The sequence below is a fragment of the Cryptomeria japonica genome, chromosome 3 (assembly GCF_030272615.1).
Source record: "Cryptomeria japonica chromosome 3, Sugi_1.0, whole genome shotgun sequence".
In the NCBI taxonomy this organism is placed as follows: Eukaryota; Viridiplantae; Streptophyta; class Pinopsida; order Cupressales; family Cupressaceae; genus Cryptomeria; species Cryptomeria japonica.
Window position 1 is genome coordinate 483,127,425 of NC_081407.1, and position 20,080 is coordinate 483,147,504.

The following is a 20,080-nucleotide window of genomic DNA, read 5'->3' on the forward strand; positions in this document are numbered from 1 at the left end:
AAAAATTACATTAAAATATAAAATAATGTAATTAAATATAATTAAAATTTAATTAAGTTAATGAATGGTCAAAAGACATGGAAGGAAAAGTTGTGACTCCCTCAAACATGGGATATAAAAGGGAGAAGAGAACCTTATTTTCAGAAGGGGATAATTTGGGAATCAGAAGTGCAAATCTGATTTAAATAAGAAGTGCAGATCTGATTGTGAAAGGTTGTGTCCCTTCAAAGGGCAGAAGTAATGAAGAGCTGCACTCTTTCAAAGGGTGCTAATGGTGAAAGGGTGTGTCTCTTGCCAAAGGGCATCCATAATGAAGAGATGTGACCTCTCCCTCACATTGAGAGATATAAAGGAAAGGAGTCAAAAGCATCCAGTGACATGATCGTCGATCAGATCAGATCAGAACTATTATTAAGTTACAGGAATTGGCAGCCTCCTAGAAGGGGACATTGCAAAAATATACATTGGAAGCTCTATCATTCATTTGTCTACCTCTACACTCCACTACTTTTCCTTATACCCTAGCTAAGATATCCACCTTTCCCAACACATCGCTCTTCCTTCAATTATACTATAGATAAGGCTTCTAGAGACCCTAATTCTCATCTAGTGGTTTGAGCTTTGTCTCTTTCCACTATCAAGAACACTCTAGGTGACAAGCTCACATTATCAGCTTATCGGGTCAACCTACCCTTTCCCTTGTTATACCATTTTGGGTAAGTCCATGTTTGTGAATGCTTTGTCTAGACCTTTTTTTACACTAATCCATTGCTTTTGTACTTCCAAGTTCCAATCTTCTTGATCTAATTTTATCATTTGTTGATATGAATATATTTTCCTTTCTTTCTCCCATAACACTAAGATTGACAATCTTAGGTGACTAAAGCTCATCATCGATAAAAATATTTGGGGCACATGGTATAAATTATATATGTTCACTACATACAACCCAAATCCTTACACTCTTGCTTATTTAAAAACATTCATGGTCCATTGCCAATTTCAGTGTGTTATTATAGATGTAAATAAATAGATATGAAGCACAAATAATAGATATTCTTTACATATGGTACTAATTTTATATATAAAACACAAAATCTGAAGTCATCAAGATGAAGACAAATACCCAGGTAAGGTGATAAGATTCTTCTCTGATGGTGCCCACTCTTTAAACACATCTAAAGAAAGCCCACCACTTATCATTCCAGGCGTAGCAAAAAGCACACATGGCCCAGGTGCATTTATTTGTGAGCGATCGAAGTTTGAGACTAAACAAGAAAACAAAATTGTGTTTATTAGTTATACAATACAAGTTCTAAAATCAGACATTATTTACAATTTACAGATCAACCTTGAACAAAACAATGAAGTATTGCTGACATAAATGTTGACCTACCTAATCATTCATTGAAAACTGCCTTTTGTTAACTAATTTCAAGAGGCTTAATCATGTAAGTCTAAAACATTTGCACAAACTTTTATAACAAAATACAAAATATTTAAACAAACAAATGCTAGTTTACATGGAAATTCTTAACAAAAGGCTCTCAAGACTTGATAAGGTAAAAAATTAGAAAAAGTGGAAATTTTTATTTGAAATATTAAGATATTAATATATAAAGAGCAAAAGAAGACATAGGAAAAATAAATTTCAGTTACCTATTAATTCTTGGTTACAACTTTTCAATGTGCACCTAATGAACACACAAACTCAATAGAAAACTAATATGGTTACACGGGGACACATCTCACTAGTAGGCGTTCATTTTCATTTACCCGGTTATTTTTTCCATTCTGGCTTAAAAGAAATAATAAATACTCTATCCAGGCCAATCCAAGGTAACATCTTCTGTCTGGACAAAACCTCTTCCAGGTCTGAACCAGCAACAATGGAATTTTTTGCAATCTTGAAAAAGAAAAAAATAATGTTCCTAACAGATTTAGCATTATGGTTAGATTTTTATGATAAATGCACGTTTCCAAGTCAGAAAGTTATTGAGATTCACCTTAAAGCATTGGCTCACAACAAATATTCTAGAGAAAAAGATATATTGAGCAGTGACAAAAAATGGAACATGTCATTCACACAGATATGTAACAGAAGCTATAATCATTAAACAAGTTGGTTCCAATTTAAGTAAAAAAGGTTTTGGCAAGGATCATACCATGTTTGAAGTCAAATGTATTCCGAGTAACATATGTATCTTTGATCTTTTGGTTTGTCCAACTGATAAGTAATTTGTAATATATGTTAGCTTGTATCGTTAAACCTGGCATTGAAAAACAGCCATTGTGTAAATGCTTGCAAGTCCAAGAAAATGCAAAAATTATTGCTACCGAGATGATAGAAAAATTATTGCTACTAGGATGAGGCAATTAAAGAAATAACAATGTCAACAGACCTAAGTCTTCAACCTTCCAATGATTGAATCGTACCAAATGCAAAATTATTGACCATGGAATGAAAATGATGTTACCATGTTAGGAATGATTTCATTACCATCCTAAGTAGAAATAATAAAATGGAATAGAGAGGAACATGATAGAAAATAAAATTCAGAACAAATATCACAAAGCTCGAACTCAATAACTGTTCTTTTCCTAAACTTGTTCAGTTATTTGAATTTCACACAAAGAATAAAAGTTAATCACTTGCATCCATAGTTTAGAACTTTAGATACTTTGATTCTGCAAAACTGGACAGACCCATATTTGACTTAAACTGAACAACTCACTAAAAACTCATTAAAAATCAGCAAAATTTTCAAGCATTAATATACACATTGTTTTTACATAATTCTAAAAACTAACATAAAACTGAATTTACTTAAGTCGTGAGTAGTTTTTCATTGATTTATTGATCATAAAACAAATTTGATGCACATGATAGTGTCATATGACTATAAATTGCAAATCCATACTATTATTTTTATAAGTTTTATTCATGGAAAACATGGGTCCAAGAAAAAATTTTATATTTTTCTTTCTAAAACCAAACTATGGGCCTGAGTGTAGTAGCCCCCAACCGAGTTCAGGAGCAGGGCCCCTTGTAGGGTGTAAGGGTAAGTTTTTTCCACCAACCCAAGTTTTGGTAAGTTTTTGGGTGAGTAACTCACCAAGAAATTGCCAAAATTCGAAGGCAAGTTTACTTACAGATGACTCACCAAGGGATTTCAACTCACAAGTACTCGTAAGTCGGCAAGTTTTCTTGTGAGCTTTTAAACTGTTTCAAATCACTTACACAGATAAACTTAAACTATGATCAAACTAAACCAAAGTTGGCTCATTTCGCTATTTAGACTATAAAAAACAAGATGTTCTCTATAAATATAGTTTGTACCCATATAAGCCTTCACATTATCTTAATAAAGTTAACTAAATACTTTTTTTAACAAATCATGACTTGTGTATCAGAATTTCATGTTGTTTAGTGGTCAATATCATTGTGTCATCATTCCAGGATTAAGGTTAAAATTTTAAGGACATTTGTCATTAAAAAGAATGGAACATTTCATTAAGTTTAAACATTGAAAATACAGTTTACATTACAATAAATGATAAAGTATTGCTTGGAGGGGCATATTGCAGGTTTCATCTGTAATGTTCCCATCTTTGTGCCTTCCTTAGCGTTAGTGTGTTCCGTGGATTAGACTATGACTTTGGTCCCCGTAGGCAAATGTAGTGATTAGGCGACCCTTTGGAGGTGATTTAGGGATATTCAGCAGACCCTTTGGATGATTATTGCAATACTCTCCATCTCAGAATATCAGTATATTTGTGGTTTTCCTTCCAGAGGTCTTTCAGGCTTCTTTAGTAAGACTCTTGAGCACTTGGGTTCCATATTATTTATAGTAAGTCATTCGGATGGTTGGAGGGTACCTTGGTTATTAATAGGCAGTTGGCAGAATTAATAAAATCTTTCGATTTTGGCATTTATTTGGAGTTAATGATTAATTTTATTTTTTTTTGGTAGGTAATAGGCCGAAGCCGCAATATTTTGAATTATTATTATTATTATTATTATTATTATTATTATTATTATGTTTGATTAGATTGACCCTAGACCTTCCCCATTTTTATGGAAGGTCAAGAGTCACAGCTTAGAATTCCACTTTAAATGTCCCTATTCGGAATTGAACTTGGGTCTCCACAGTGAGAACCCAGTGTTTTAACCAGTTAAGCTCAACCCCTTGGACGAGTTAATGATTAATATTAATTTATTAAAGTTTCGACTTTAATAAACTTTAATAATATTAATTAAATTGATGACTTTATATTAAGAGGATATAAGGGGTATTAATTGCATAAGTTATTTTAATGATTATAAAGTCATTTATTACTCATTTTTGAAGGAGCGGACTATATTAAATGTTTAATTGAAATGAAATTATTAAAGTGCATTTCATTTCTCCAAATCGTGGCTTTTGGCTAAATTATAAAAGGGCTCATTAGAGCTCATTATTGGCATTCATGTTTTAATATTTTGGAGAGAAATTTAGAAGGGTATGCTGGTTGGCATATTTATATAGCTTTTTGAGGACAAAATCCCTCAAGAAGGTCAGTATTTGCAAGTGTGAAAGATCACCCAAGAATAATTTGTTGATAACTCCATTCAGGGGTTATGCTGATGATTCAACTGATCAATTTGCAGTGATTATTCAAGGTTTTATTTGCAGATTTGGTAGAACACAGTGCACATATTTGCACGAATTCCAAGGTAGATTGAAGTTAATTTGGTTAATTCAAGGGCCAGCCGTACACCATTAGAAGGGTTGCGTGGGAATTTGTGCCACTATTTCAAGGCAGAGTTTAGCAGGAGGCATGTTGGGGTTATTATGGTCAAGCATTGTGGAACGTAGGGTTTGGTCCAAAAAATCAGCATTTGCAAAATTATTAAATTACCCATAGCTGACTTGGTATGTACGGAATAAATAATTCCATGCTTCCATATTAAGGGTTTCGAAGTAAAGTTTTGAATTTGAAAATTGCCTAGAGTTGTATTTTCCTTTAAGCATTTCAATTTCCAAGCATTTCCCATTTCCTACATTTATTTTCCATAGACTTCAAAAGCTCAGAAAACTCAAAAAAAAAAATAGCGAAAAAGAAAAAAGACAAAATATTCGAAAACCCGAATTCAAAAGTACATAACAAGGTGGGATATTTCAGTGGTATTAGAGCTGGTGATCTTGCCAGCTTGTTTGGGAAGCTAACATTTTTTGGAGATTTTCAGTTGAGAAAACAGAATTTCAGCCTTGCTTGTTAGTGATCGGCACTTGCATGTGAGTGTTCAGTAATTGCATATCAAATTCAACAGCTGCATTTCAGAATCAGTAAGTACTTAGAGTAAGAACATGGATTGGCCACCTAAATTCTTGCTCAAGGTAGAAGATATAGATCCTATTCAAGAGATATTGATGGATGTGCAAAACTATGAAAGTGAGGCAACCAAAATTCTTGGTGAATATCAAGAACTTCCTGATGAGTTTAAAGACCAAGTTTCCTTTCACAGTTTCTTGACATGTATTGAAGTGGGAAATCCTAACAAAAAGGGCTTCATAAATTACATTCAAAGGACAAGGAAGAAAGAGGAGACAATAGAAGCTACCAAGGAGTTGGAGAAGAAGAAATAGTGTGTAAAAGAAGAAGAAAAATTGGGGATCACAAAAGAAGAGTCGGGAAAAAAGATGTTAAAACCAAAACCAAAACCAAATGATGATGAATCTGATAACACTAGTGCAAACCTTGGGATAGTTGAGATCATTAATATACCTTCGGATGATGGGCGTATTGAGAGCAGATGCGATGATATCTTTTTGCCATCTAGATGTTTTTTTGAAGGTGATGTGTTGAAAAATCAACCATTCATGGAGAGCTTAATGATCCTAGCTGTTCAGAACAAAATCACAAATACACAAGACCATGGGATCTGGGTGTTTTGACACCAAAATGCTTAGAGGAGCAAGCAATGGAGACGTTTGATGATTCATTGCTTGAGTACAATGCTGACAAACCTTCTATTTCAGAATTATGCATTGGGAAGGTTAGAGATTAAGCTGATTTTGGAAATCATGATCTGAAAGACAAACCAGAAAAATTATTGAATGAGGTCGATTTAGGTCATGAGTCTAATGAGTCACAAATTTTGAGGAATCAGTTCAAGGTCAATGAAGATAAAGATGTTGCAGCAGGTAATGAGTCCAATAAAAGTTTGATGCAGAATGGATCATTTGAATAAGGAAGCTGATCTTAAGGAAGAAGTTAATTCTTCTTGTGCACCTATCAGGAAAGATGGGTAAAATAATGTTCAATCTGAAGTTAAGTCAGTTAAGGAGGAAATAGTTCATGATTCTTTCTTTCACTTTAGTGAAACGGGGGGGATTTTGGTTTGACTTTCACAAAAAGCTTATTTATGAAATTCCTTTGGATTCTAATGATGCTGTTACCTCATCTCAAGAGCCATGTATTGAAGATGACATTGAAATAATTCATGCTTTTGAACATAAATCAGATTTTCCTTTGCTTGAAGCTGATCTAGAGCAGAGACCTAGTGACTTCAAGGATGAAAGAAAAGAGGCACCAAAGAGTTGTGGCAACCATGGAAGCACAATTGAAAGGAATTCTGATTTCTCCATACAAAACAGCAGTCCATCATCTTCCTTTGATCGTGATTGGAAGAGTCAATTCCTGGTGTTCTTTGATAACCCATTGTTTGAGATGGGTGTTGACATGGCTCATGACAACCCACTTTTTGAGTTGGAGTGCAGTTTCCAGCTTGATGATGATCTATGTCCACATCCTGGTAATCATGAGTCACTTCATTTGAAGAGCCCATGGAAGGCTCAATTCATGGTTATGGATGAAACAATTGAGCACACACTTGGTGGACCAGCTAACAGTAGCATGTATTAAAGGATGGAAACTTTTGTGACTCGGCTTTGGGTGGGAGTTAAGCTACCCTTGAAAATATCAGTGACTCTATTTGTGTTTTGACACTACACCATCATGATGATTCATTGTTGGAACATAATGCTGTCCTATTTTGGGGACTTGAGACATGTGAAGGGAATGTCATGGAAACATTTGATTTTGTGCTTGAAGTTGTTGAGTTTCAAATGTTCTATGGCATTCCCCTCCTCTGTTTTGTCTAACCATGCACTAGAACTTATAATCAACAAATTGTAAATGGTATGAACATAAGAGTTTCACAATAAATCATGCACAAAGGCTTCCATTTAACTAAAATGACTTAAGGAAATCTAAATTGACTTGAGAAGATAGAAAAACCATGCAAATACTCCAAGAAAGCATATAAAATCGCCAAGCTTCAATGTCTTATATCAATTTGGAAGCACTATAAGAACAATTCTCCAAAATCTCGAGCTACAAATGAAATGAGGCGGCTTATATAGAGCTCCAAACGGCCAAGATCATTCTAAAATCAATGGCCAAGATTGAGCCACCTAAACCCTAATTAGGGTTTGTTACAACCAAATACCTAATTTGCAACTTAATTAAATATCAGCCAATGAGAAAGTAACAACTTTCCTGGGACAAACTACGAGGATGAATCCTCCAGTGAGAAAATTCAATGCCATATAGGATAATAACAAACTATCATCTAGAAGTTTGTTCCCCTTATCTCTTTCTCTACCAACAAATGCAATGAATCTGAACATAATGATGTCAAGCTCTTCCATTGGTACACTTGGCATGATCTCCAATTTGTTCTCCATGAGTGCTAAGTTGGCCAAGGATGAAGCAAACACTTTCTCCCATTCAGGTCCTAAGTCTTGAACATTGATCACAAGTACCATGAGTGACTAAATGTCATCTAGATGCTCCTCTGAAATCGCTTTTGTATGCATGAAGAATGCGTGCAATGTCCCCATTTTCGGGTTAAAGTAATTAAATTTTAAGTTCTTGGACAAAAGTATAATTAATGACAACTTTTAATTAATTATTTTTAAGTGACTAAGGTTGAAATATTTAATATTTATTATGAAAGTCACCTTTGGGAGACATAAGATTAAATTCAATTATAAAGTGTTTTTTAATTCTTCCCTTCTGGAAGTTTCACGGGGAAGCTATAGAAGGGAGTTGGGGTCTCATTTGGATGGGGGAGAAGACAGACGATTGAGGAGTTCATTTTCTCTACAGAGATTTGAAATTTGTGCTTGAGAGCCAAACTTGTGCCTGCGAGGTGAAAACACCAATGGTGTATCGAAGCTGAGGACAGAAATCCTTTACTTCACAGTGCGGTTCCACTCAGGGATTGCAAAAGAGCTGAAGATTAGAGAGAGGACGAAAACCCTCCTTCAAGGTACCATTGTTCTTGTTCAGTATTGCTAGGTTTGCCAGTTCAGAATTGTGAAATTATTTTGACTTGCCTGTGTGTGTGCTAAAAAGAAAATAATTAAAACAATTCTCTATGCTGGTCTATTTCATTGAGAAGAGGAATTCTTGTGTTTATTACTGAATATTTGAAGATGCCAGTTGATCTTTTTGTGGATTGAGTGAAGGAATATTTATTTAGTGCTGGGTGATTCATAACATATTGAAATATTGGTTCATTGTCCATATTGAAAAAGACAAAGAACGGAGACAAATTCAGATAGTCAATATAAGGGGAAGCCGTGGCATATATTACTGTCTATCACTGAAGTTTATGTAGGCTGGGAAAGGATAATCGATTGCAAACTTTGGCAGTTCATGAACCCCTTAATGCTCACGTGGCATGGGAACAAGAGGTTTATTTGGAGTTTGGAAGCTAGCTGCAGAGGCAAGGGATTAAAAAGTAATAAGACAAAATACAGATGAGTTAAAGAAGTTTTTCATGCTGGGCGAATATATTTATTCCCAGCGCAGTAGCAAAAAGGTTAAGGAAAAGATCATAGCTATCGGGTGCTGCTTGGGAAGCCTAGGAGCAGATAAGAAGACAAACTACCAGAAAAAGACGAGCCACTAAAGGACAAACTTGCGATAAGACAAAAGCAGAAAGAAGACAAATCAATTTGCAACCGTCGGCCTTATTTCATTTAGGAGAATAAAAACAAAAAAGCAACAGACAAAGGAGGAGGTCAGCGCAGCACTTGGTCTTTGTGGGTAATGTGATAAAAGACAAAATTCTGAATTTGTTTCTGCCAGCTGTGAAGAGGACAATGAATTTATTTGTTTTTTCTGCTTCATCAGCACTACAGGACAAAGGACACCCTTTAAAAGTGAATTGGGCAATGGAGATTTAATATTGGATGATTAATATATCATTGAAAAGTATATTAAGACAAAGGACAAATAATCCTTCATTTGCTGTTGTATGTTCTGGGTGTTTTCATACCCATTCCAGATTTGCAGGTGCTTGAAAGATCGCTGTTAGGATTGTCTGAGGGCTTAAATTTAAATAAAAGAAATCTGTAGCACTGTTCAGACTCACTTTATCTGAGAATGTTGATGAGGTCAGCTCCTTAATTTCTAAATCTTTTTCTTTATGGCAGTCATTAATGTTGTATGAAATTGTTATTCCATCTGCATCATTGAAGGAAAATGTTCAGTTCAGTCTTATAACTTGTATGTAATATTTCTCATGAGTCAATAACAAAGATCATTTTAATTCTATGCATCAATCATCAAGTTAAAATACACATTTTCTTTTCAGCAAACTGTTTAACAATACTACTTTAAGGAGAGAGTAAAAAAGAATTGGGCAAGATTCCATAGGGGATCTTACAAGACGCATCTTACTCTTTCCATCAGCTTATCAACAGTCACATCTTCATCTTCTTTCAACCCTCCTCCGAGTATCACCTCGGTTGTGATGAGGACTCCATCATGTACAACCTTGATCATTTCTTCTACTCGTGCACAATCTCTCTTGATTTTCTCAAACATATCTTTCCTCATCTGGAGTATGCAATACCATCTATAAAAATCACATGCTTGGTGAACTTCCACTAAGGTTTGTTTAGGGATGTCCATCAGTACTTGTAGTCGTGGAATGGTTATCTCTTTGACACTGATGAATTCCTCATATGAGGCAAGTAGAACTTGGATCCTCTATTGGATAGAAGTGACTCTCTCAAAGATGTGCACCAATTTACCAACAAATTCTCTTGCCTTAGCAAAAGCATTATCCATCCATCTTCTCACAACCTGGGATGTAGTCCTCATTCCCTCCAAGTTTTGGACTGATTCTAATGGATGCACTGTGGAGGAACATATGAAGCATCAACCTATCGCACTAGCTTAGTGAGTTGTTGAAAATAACCCCTTAGGACATCTAGTTCCTTTTCCAACCATTTCTTATCTTCTTGTACAATCTTTAGTCTCTCCTCGACTGCCTTTACAGAATCATTCAACTTTTCAATCTCGTCTGGATGTAGTAGGCCCTAAGTCAATGGTTTCAACATCATATTCATTAGGAGTGATCTCATCCTCTGCATTATCCACCCTTGGAGTAGCTATTTGCAATGTACGAGTTCCTATACTATCCCTTACGATCTTAGAGAATTTAGTGGCTTTCTTTTTTTCAGCTATCTTGCCAATTCTCTCCAAGAAACTTTATAAGTCATTTGCTGCATCCTCTTACACTGTTATTACTTCTTTAGTCATTCTATCTCGCAGCCATGTAGGGAGGGTTTATTGCTCTTCTCTCTCTTCTAATTCCTTAAGTCCTCGACATTCTTGGAGAGGAGACTTCCTTCCTTTGTTCACATCTTCATCCATGGTGTTAGCATCTTCATTCACTATGGCTGTATCATCTACAATTTGTCCTTGCACAACTGGGCTAACCTTTGGTGGCAATCTTGTTTCTTGGGCTACCCTTCCGCTTCTAATATCTTGTATGGTGGACTCCAAAGATTCATTCATACCTTGGCCTTCACTTTTCCTCAATGATTGGCTCTCTATGATAGATGCCCGGTTCATAGTAATCTCTTGAAAAGATGAAGTGCTAGTGGAAGGATGATCTACACTAGTCTTTTGTCTCTTTTGTCTTGATCCTTCCTTGTGACTTTCTTTCCTTTTAGATCCTTTAGGATAAGATGCTTGGACCGAAGAAGCATTAATCGTTAGAAATCGCGATTATACCTGATTAATCAGGAGTCAGCGTGGATGGCAATCAATACCCCCAAAAATCACGAAAAAAACCGTCAATGATTTTCAACGACTATCTGCAGGTCTAATCAGGAAAAAATCGCTAAAAAATCGCTAAAAAATCGCGAAAAAAACGTGATTAATCAAACAAACCCTAAAAGTTCAAAATAGCGCGTGGAAATGTTAAAGAAACGCCGCAAAAATAGCATAAATCGCGTCGTGCAATGTCATATATGCATAAATCGCGTCATGGGGCTGTGAAAGAGGTCAAGGCATCCAATTTGGCGGAGCAGCAGCAGTCGTTTCACAATTTGGCGCAGCAGCAGCAGAGGTTGGTCTTCAACTCATTCATTTTTCGTATCTGTCTTTTTTATTAGATACCAGAAGCAATGTAATAATATTAGATACTGTCCCAACTCCGTTTAGATAATATTTTTGATTTTATATTGCTTTTATGATTTTTATATTAGATATTTTTTGGAATAACACAGACACGAAAAATGACAGTATACCAATACACATAACTGGTATACTGTCATTTTTCGTGTCTGTGTTATTCCAAAAAATATCTAATATAACCGTATACACAACTGATATATTTTTTGTAGTTTTTCCTGTCTGTAAAATGACAAAAAATATCTAATATAAAAAAACCAGTATACTGTCATTTTTCGTGTCTATGTTATTCCAATATTAGATATGAAAATATAATTGTTACAATTTTAAAATATTGTGTCTCTTTGTGTTATTTTTTGTGTCGTCTTTTTGGTTAAGGAACACCAGAAGCAATAACCAAAAAGAAAGACACTATATACTGTATGACAAAATATATACTATATGACATATCATACAGTATACTGGTTTTTTTGTCATACAGTATACACAAAGAAGACAAGATACAGTATACTGGTTTTTTTATCATACAATATACTGATCTTTTTGTCATACAAGTGCAATAACCAAAAAATATCATACAGTATATTGGTTTTTGTCATACAGTGTACGCACAAGTGCATGAAAATCTAGATTTTTATGTACCATCCTCTCAAAAAATTTACATTAGATAGACATCATAAGAAAATTGATCCTTCCTATTTTCAGTCACTTAGCATGTTAACAAACTTACTGAATAGTGAAATATCCCAACACCAGTATGTAGTTTCCAAAACTTACTTGTAGAAATCAGAAAATGAGTCCTTTGGTTTTTTTTATGCCATTAAGTGTTCATCCCGTCTATATCTAATGAAAAATTGAAAAAACAGATATACTCCCCCAACACCTGAAAATTCTGCTGTCAAATCTCGTCAGTCAAATATCTGAAGAGAACGTATTTACCAAGAATCACCATTCAAAATTTGCAGTCACACTCATGACAAAATCTGAGGGAAAAAATGGGCATTCTTGCCAATGCAACAATGCCTGTTTGTATGCTATTTGTTTCCATTTTTTAATCCCATCATGAAGGGGAGTTGGAGAATGTTGACTGCAGCTATTTAATGGGCTGCTCTTTTATTTCATATTTACAACTTTGAAGTGAGAAAGTAATGTTCATAGATTCTATTTGATTGTAGTCATAAGAACTCAAAGCTTTGAAACTATCTATTGAAATGTTGAAAGGTTGAATTAATAGGCTTTTGCAAATCTGATTCTTGATCAGAATGCCACGTCCAAAAGACTTTGTGTGGAAACATTGCACAACAGTTCCAGGTAGCACGAAGGTCAAGTGCAATTGGTGTCTAGAAGATATTAGTAGTGGAATTTATCGTTTCAAATGGCATTTGTCAAAAGAACAAGGAAATAACACCGACATATGCAAAAGATGCCCTGCAAATGTCTCGTATCAGGCAAAGGGATCTCTTGAAGGGATTGCTAAGAGTAATGCCAAAAAGGCAAGAATTGGGGTTGAATTGGGTTCTAGTTCTGCAGATGCCAGGAGAAACCGTTTGGGTGAGGACGATGGTGAAGATGGGGGTTTCGGGGAATCTAGGTTAACACCTAATTCTATAGCACGTGGACCAAACACGGGTGGAGGAAACATTAACACTTTCTTCCAACCTCGTAATACACCGGAATCACAAACCACTTTGGAGAGTACAGGATGGAGGAAAAATGTCACTGAACAAGCAAAGAAGGCAACTGGTAATTTTTGGTACTCCTCACTTGGCATTCAATGCTTTCAGAAATCCATATTGGCAAACCTAAGGTAGATGCTATTGCAGCTATAGGTCTTGGGTTTCAAGCCCCATCTTATGAATCATTTAGGGTTGGTATGCTCAAAGATGCAGTACAGGATGTTGAAGATGTTGTTAAAGAACATTCGATTATAGTGGGCTATTACTAGTTGCAGCATTATGTCAGATGGCTAGACAGATAGAAAGAACCAAACTCTCATTAACTTCCTCATCTCTTGTGAGATTGGCACTGTTTTTTTGAAATCTTAATATAATAAAATCCATAGCTGCATTGTTTGAGATGTATGACATGGTAGTTACGGATGTAGGGCCACAAAATATGGTTCAATTTATCACAGACCATGCTACTACTTGTGTTGTTGTCGATATACTTCTAATAGATAAATACCCTTCTATGTTTTTTACACCATGTGCAGCACATTGCCTTGATCTAACCCTAGAGGACATTGGAAAAATTGAATGGGTTAAGGAGGCATCTCAAAAGGTTCACAAGGTTACCAAATTTATTTATAATCACACAAGGATTTTCGCTATAATGCATTTTTTCATAGGGGGCAAGGAGCTAGTTCGACTAGGGGTGACAAAATTTGCCACACTTCCTTGCATTGTAGAAACTATATGAGCAAAAGAGTGATTTGAGGTGAATGTTTGTATCATCTAAGTGGATGCAGTCTGGCTTCACAAATCAAGCAAATGGCATAGCAGTGGCATAATACATGTATTCTACCAACTTTTGGGAATCAATTGACAAATTGTAGAATTTTCAGAGCCTCTAGTAAAAGTCTTGAGATTAGTGGATGGGGAAAAACCCCCCATGGAATATGTGTATGAGGTTGCGGATAGGGCCAAGGAGGTGATAAGGAGTAAGCTGGGAAGTAGCAGGGAGAGGTATATGCCATTGTGGGGCATAATTGATAGGAGCTAGGATGGACAGATGCACACTCCTCTCCATGTTGTGGGATGCTTGCTCAATCCTTTGTTATTCTAAAAGACTGCATTCATGGATATTGATGCTGAGATCAAACAAGGCTTCTACAAGTGCATGGACAAAATGTTTCCAAACATGGATTAATTTAATGCAGCTATTGTAGAGTTGGAAGCGTACAAGCTCGCTAAGGGTTTTCTCTCTTCTAGGGCTGCCATACAAAGCAGAAAGACCATCCAACCAAGGTAGACTCTATAAACTTTTGACAGTCTCTTTATTTTGCCAACATGCTCATTAAGTTTGTTAAAATTTTAAGATATTCTTAGTCTTACAATATCATCTCCATATAATGTGTTTTTCAGCTCAATGGTGGGCTTCTTTTGGAGACGAATTACCAAATTTAAAGTAGATGACGGTGCGCATTTTGAGCCAACCATGCAGCTCATCAGCTTGTGAGCGTAATTGGAGTGTTTTTGAACACATACATACCAAGAAACACAACTGCTTATAACAACAACGGATGAATGACTTGGTATTTGTTCACCACAACCTCCGCTTGAAGATAAAGAAAGCTCAAGGTGAGAATATTAATATATAGTTGCAATAGTTGAAATTGTATTCACTATTCATTGTGTTTCTCACTTGTAAGGCAAAGACTAATTTCTACATCAGCAAAATCAGCTATTGAGGAAGACTCGCCAAATGACCTCGATGAGATAGATCCAGAGTCTAGCTTGATTGTTGTTGTTGTTGTCGATGATGATGATGATGATGATGATGATGATGATACTCCGCTTAAGCTTGAAGATTTTGATCTCATGAGGGAAGCCAACTGGGATTGTGAATGGATTGAACAAGATAAGGGAGGCTCTCACCTAAGAGCTTCATCATCAAAGCCTCCTGCCCTCTAGCATGTCATTGTCTACAATTAATTTTTTGGAATTTTGTACTTAGTTTATAGGTTGACTTTGTACAAAGTCACAAACTATATTGTAATCGACATTTTAACATCTATCACCATCTAGATATTATTTATGTTGTGGTATGTTTTGTGCAATGTAATCAGCAATATGAATATAAACAACGAAAATCTATTTTATACAATTCATGTGTTGATGTGTCTATTTTATTTGCCTACAATATCTCTATGCTATGGAAATGCCCTTAAATATTAAAAAATGTAGTTTTTGATTGTTTTTCTGCAATTTTTTACCTTTTTTTTTAAATCCGATTTTTTCGCTATTTTTTCAAAAAACCTTATACTTTTGTTTTGCCGATTAATTCCCCAAACAATTAATGCTTCCTTGGTTTGGACTGCCCCTTCCCCAAAGCTCATGCTCTCTGTCTCATCATATAGGATGATTGGGAATCCAAATTCCCAATCATATCATAGGTAAATTGTACATTTTGTTCTTTGAGCTTCTTAACTTGTATATCGGCCCACCTTTGTGTGTATGTTAGGCCAAGCTTTGTCACTTCCTCCAATTTGGTGATTTCCATTTCATTCCAATAAAGTTGTGTCTCCTTTTCTCTGTCCTTATGATATCAATCGGTAGTCGAGAAAAGATCCTTCTCCTAGCTTCAAAGTCATCCTTAGCATTCATCCAATAGTCTTCAAGATGTGGCTTATGTTTATGCATGCTTCCATTAATCTTCCTTATGTTACCATATGGATCAAAGTTAGCTCATGGTGGATAGATGACAAGGGGATAGAACTTCAATTCTTCTTCTGAATTTTCAGCAGCTTGTATTGATGGGCACATCTCCACTGATTTCTCAATAGTGATTGGAAAAGATATTCCAGCCTTGTGTCTATTCTTTTGGATTTTATCATATGAAACCAATTGTCTCAAGAGCTCCAACAACACCATTTTGTCGGTCGGTTAACTTGGAAGTTTGTGGGGTGAAGATGAACACCCTTGAACTCTTATGTATGTGAACTTCGGGTATTGGATGAACCATGCTCCATACTTCTACACTAGCTCCTTCGCTGGCTGGGATAACCTTTGATGAATTTTGCCTTGCAAGGGCCTCACTATATGCATTGAAAATGCATCATTAGCTCTCCTAAAGTGTGTCGTGTTGTGGAAGTGTAGCTGTGGATAATACTCACACACCTTTATTTCTCCTTTATTACTTCCCACTGGACCTCTATATGTCAATCCTTTGTATCTATAGGCTCTTGCCAGTGAGTAGACCACATATGAACTCATGTAAAATTGCTTGGAATGCTCTAGCCTTCTCAATTGTTGATTAATGTTATTACTTATTATCCTTGCCCAATTGACCATCTCATCATTGGCTGTCATTGCTTCCACTTAGTAGAAAATCCAAGTCTAAAAGTATTTTGATTGAGGACACCCCATGATTCAATTCAACAATGAGATCAAATCTGCATATTCTTCCTTGAAATCTGATTAGTGGAGTCTTTTAGGCATCTTGGAATGATGAGGTCTTGGCTTGGATATCCAAAACTTGTTGATGATCTCCAAGAATTTATGGGGGTCTTCATCATATATCATTTGTGCTCCTTTGTTCTTGTAGAGCATCTTGCTGTGATCAAGTATATCAAATTCTTCACGGATGGCTGTCTCTAATAGATATACTAACACCTTGCCACCGGGAGCTACTATTTGTCTTGACTCAGCATTGTAGTGTCTAGCACACTCAACTATCAACTCATTGCATTGAATAGCCGGAGCGAAGCCAGCTGCTTGCACTATCCCATTCTTGATGATCTTCTTTGACACACCGGAAGGACTACTCCCATAGAGAGGTCCTTGGAACTTCTCCATGTTGAACTTGCCAAGGTCGATATCTCCTATATTCGCCCAGTATGAGATGATCTTTGACTCTGGAAGCATGCCTTTTGAATCCTCCTTGATTTGAGTATGTCTAGACAGTCCTCCGGTCCTTGGGGCTGCCATTTATCTCTTGCAAGAGTTGCTTAAGTTACGATTTTGAAAGGATATAGGGTGAAAAAGCATGTAATTTTATTATCAAAGAGAACAACTCAATTTGGAAAACTAAAAATCAACATAAAATCTAATGAATTGCTTTGACTTCAGCTTCAAAATCGAACCCTAACCCTAACCCTCAAATTTGTTGAGATTTTACTTTGATAATGATCATGTTGATGCAATATTAGTCAATCAAGCACCGTATTCATCAATTTATAGCGTAGAAATGAATAAAATTGAAGGAATTTCCAGGTTTAGAACTCTACACAAGTCTGATCTGAGCATGCGTTTACCTACAATCAGGCCTGATCCTAATAAAAGGCTTCAAAATCGCAGAAATCAGACTTCTATGAGCCTTAATTGATACTCAGGTGATGCTTCCAAGTTCGCTAATGCCCAGAAATTCGCCTTCAATGCTGGTGAAATTCGCTTGGATGTTAAATGTTAGGATGAGATTCACTGAAACCTCTTTTGATGCTGATCAAAATCACTGTAACAACATGGAATTCGCCTTCAAAGGATGAGATTCACTGAAACCTCTTTTGATGCTGATCAAAATCACTGTAACAACATGGAATTCGCCTTCAAACTGATTTAATGGATCCACTTCAGGTTTGCTGGGATCAAACTCGCTGCTGATGCTGTATTGCTCTCTTGGAATTTTGCCTTTAAATTCTCCTTGATGCTGATTAAAATGATTCGCTCTATTTGGTGAAGGAAATTCACATTGATTAATGAAGGAAATCGTTTTTATTGATGAGCAAATGAAATGCTCGATTAATCTTAAATAGATGTTTTGCCTAGAGTCATGACTCTTGGCTATCCGTTTTCCATAAGAGGTCGACCCGTATTTTAAATGTTTTGCAACGTTTTCAAATTCCAAGGGAAGCCGACTTGTATATTTTCCTTTTCAAATTTAATTTGAAATTAGAACGTTTTCTTTCAAAGGCTGACTTGTTCACTTACTTTAGCGCCACCAAAGCATCAATGTTGCCATGCTATCCTAGGTCATGTATTCCTTGGAGTCGAGTAATATGAGATGTGAAGTCGGGATTCCTTTAGTCCAAGGAAAATGATATGTGAATTCATGGATTTCTTGAGTCCAAGAAAGAATTTCATCAAATTTTAACTTTCATCCTTTGATTTCATTGATCATTCCAGCCTTCCTTCATTTCGATCAAAGACATTTTGCTAGCAATTTTTCTGGAAATTCTTGAGGATGGATTTGATAACTTAACCTTGGTTTCATCCCACCTTCATGTCTTGGGTGTGGATTCCTTGGGGTCAAGGAAAGTGAGATGCTACGTCGTGGATTCCTTGAGGCGAAGGAAAAATCTCACTTCATCCTTCAATCATTCTACTTTCTTCTCATGATTTTGCTTCTTTGAGGCACACAATCCCTTTCATCATCAAAATCAGTTTGCTACCTTCAAAAATACAAGGATGAGTTCGATCAAGGCAATTTCATCTTTCATCTCTTTCAACACTCCCCAAATTGTGGATTTCTTGAGGTCAAGGAAAGTGAGAAGCTAGGTCGTGGATTTCTCCATCTCAAGAATAAAATTCGATTGTTTTCTTCAAAAATCAGTTTTTTGTTCAACATTGATTTCACCAAGTAAAAGGTAGTTTGCAAATTTGATTGGAGATGATCTCACTTGTTGAAATCATTGAAAGCTTCATCAACACTAATGTCTTTCGCTTAATGCTAAAATGATTGATCATCACATGGGGATCTAGCCTTCAAGATCCTAGAATCGTGGATTCCTTGAAGTCAAGGAAAATGAGAAGTGAGGGTGATGATTCCTTGAGTCCAAGGAAAATGAGAAGTAGCATTGTGGATTCCTTGAGGTCAAGGAAATTGAGCACTTTTGCTTTCATCCACACTTGTAAAATTGTCATGTTCATTCCACATCATCAAGTCTTCGATCGACTTCTCCTCTTTCTCACCCAGTCTTTGAAGTGCTTCCACTTGCTTGAGAGTTTCTCATCACTCAAAAAACCTGTCTCAGGACTTAGCCACTTTTGCCTGAAGGTTGCATTGTGAATCCTTGCTCAACGAATCTCTTGACTCTCATCTAATACTTAAGCACTAAAAGCTAACTCAGCTCTAAACTAGCCTCATGGGAGACTTGATTGCTGCTAGACTGCCTGAGACACCTAAGACTACTATCAAAAAGAGGGGGCAGTTGGCAGAATTAATAAAAATGCTCCGTTATTGGCATTTATTTGAAGTTAATGACTAATATTAATTTATTAAAGTTTCAACTTTAATAATATTAATTAAATTGATGACTTTACATTAAGAGGATATAAGGGGTATTAATTGCATAAGTTATTTTAATGATTATAAAATCATTTATTAATAATTTTTGAGGGAGCCAACTGTATTAAATGTTTAATTGAAATGAAATGAAATTATTAAAGTGCATTTCATTTCTCCAACTTGTGGGTTTTGAGTAAAGTATAAAAGGGCTCATGAGAGCTCATTATTGGCATTCATGTTTTGATATTTTGGAGAGAAAATGAGAAGGGTTTGCTAGTTGGCATATTTATATAGGTTTTTGAGGATGAAATCCCTCAAGGAGAGTATTTGCAGGTGTGAAATATCACCCAAGAATACTTTGCTGATGACTCCATTCAAGGGTTATGCTGGTGATTCAACTGATCAATTTGTAGAGATTATTCAAGGTTTTACTTGCAGATTTGGTAGAATAGATAGTGCACATATTTGCACGAATTCCAAGGCATATCGAAATTTATTTGGTTAATTCAAGGGCCAGACGTACACTTTTACAAAGGCTATGTGGGAATTTATGCAATGTTTTCAGGGCAAAATTTAGGAGGCACGTTGGCGTTATTATGGTCAAGCATTGTGGAACATAGGGTTTGGTGCAAAAAATCAGCATTTCCAGAAT

At 35.9% G+C, this 20,080-nt stretch overlaps 1 protein-coding gene across 4 annotated transcripts in view; it reads right to left on the reverse strand.

Annotated features, from left to right (window-relative positions):
• Positions 1 to 20,080, reverse strand: part of LOC131045184 (cleavage and polyadenylation specificity factor subunit 3-II) — a 135,807-nt gene that overhangs the window by 42,173 nt on the left and 73,554 nt on the right. For all 4 annotated transcript variants that reach the window (XM_057978721.2, XM_057978735.2, XM_057978729.2 and 1 more), the window contains 2 exons: positions 2,166 to 2,270; positions 1,127 to 1,268 (listed from right to left, as the gene is read on the reverse strand). In XM_057978721.2, the coding sequence (XP_057834704.1) occupies positions 1,127 to 1,268; positions 2,166 to 2,270 (247 nt within the window). The remainder of the gene's footprint in view (positions 1 to 1,126; positions 1,269 to 2,165; positions 2,271 to 20,080) is intronic.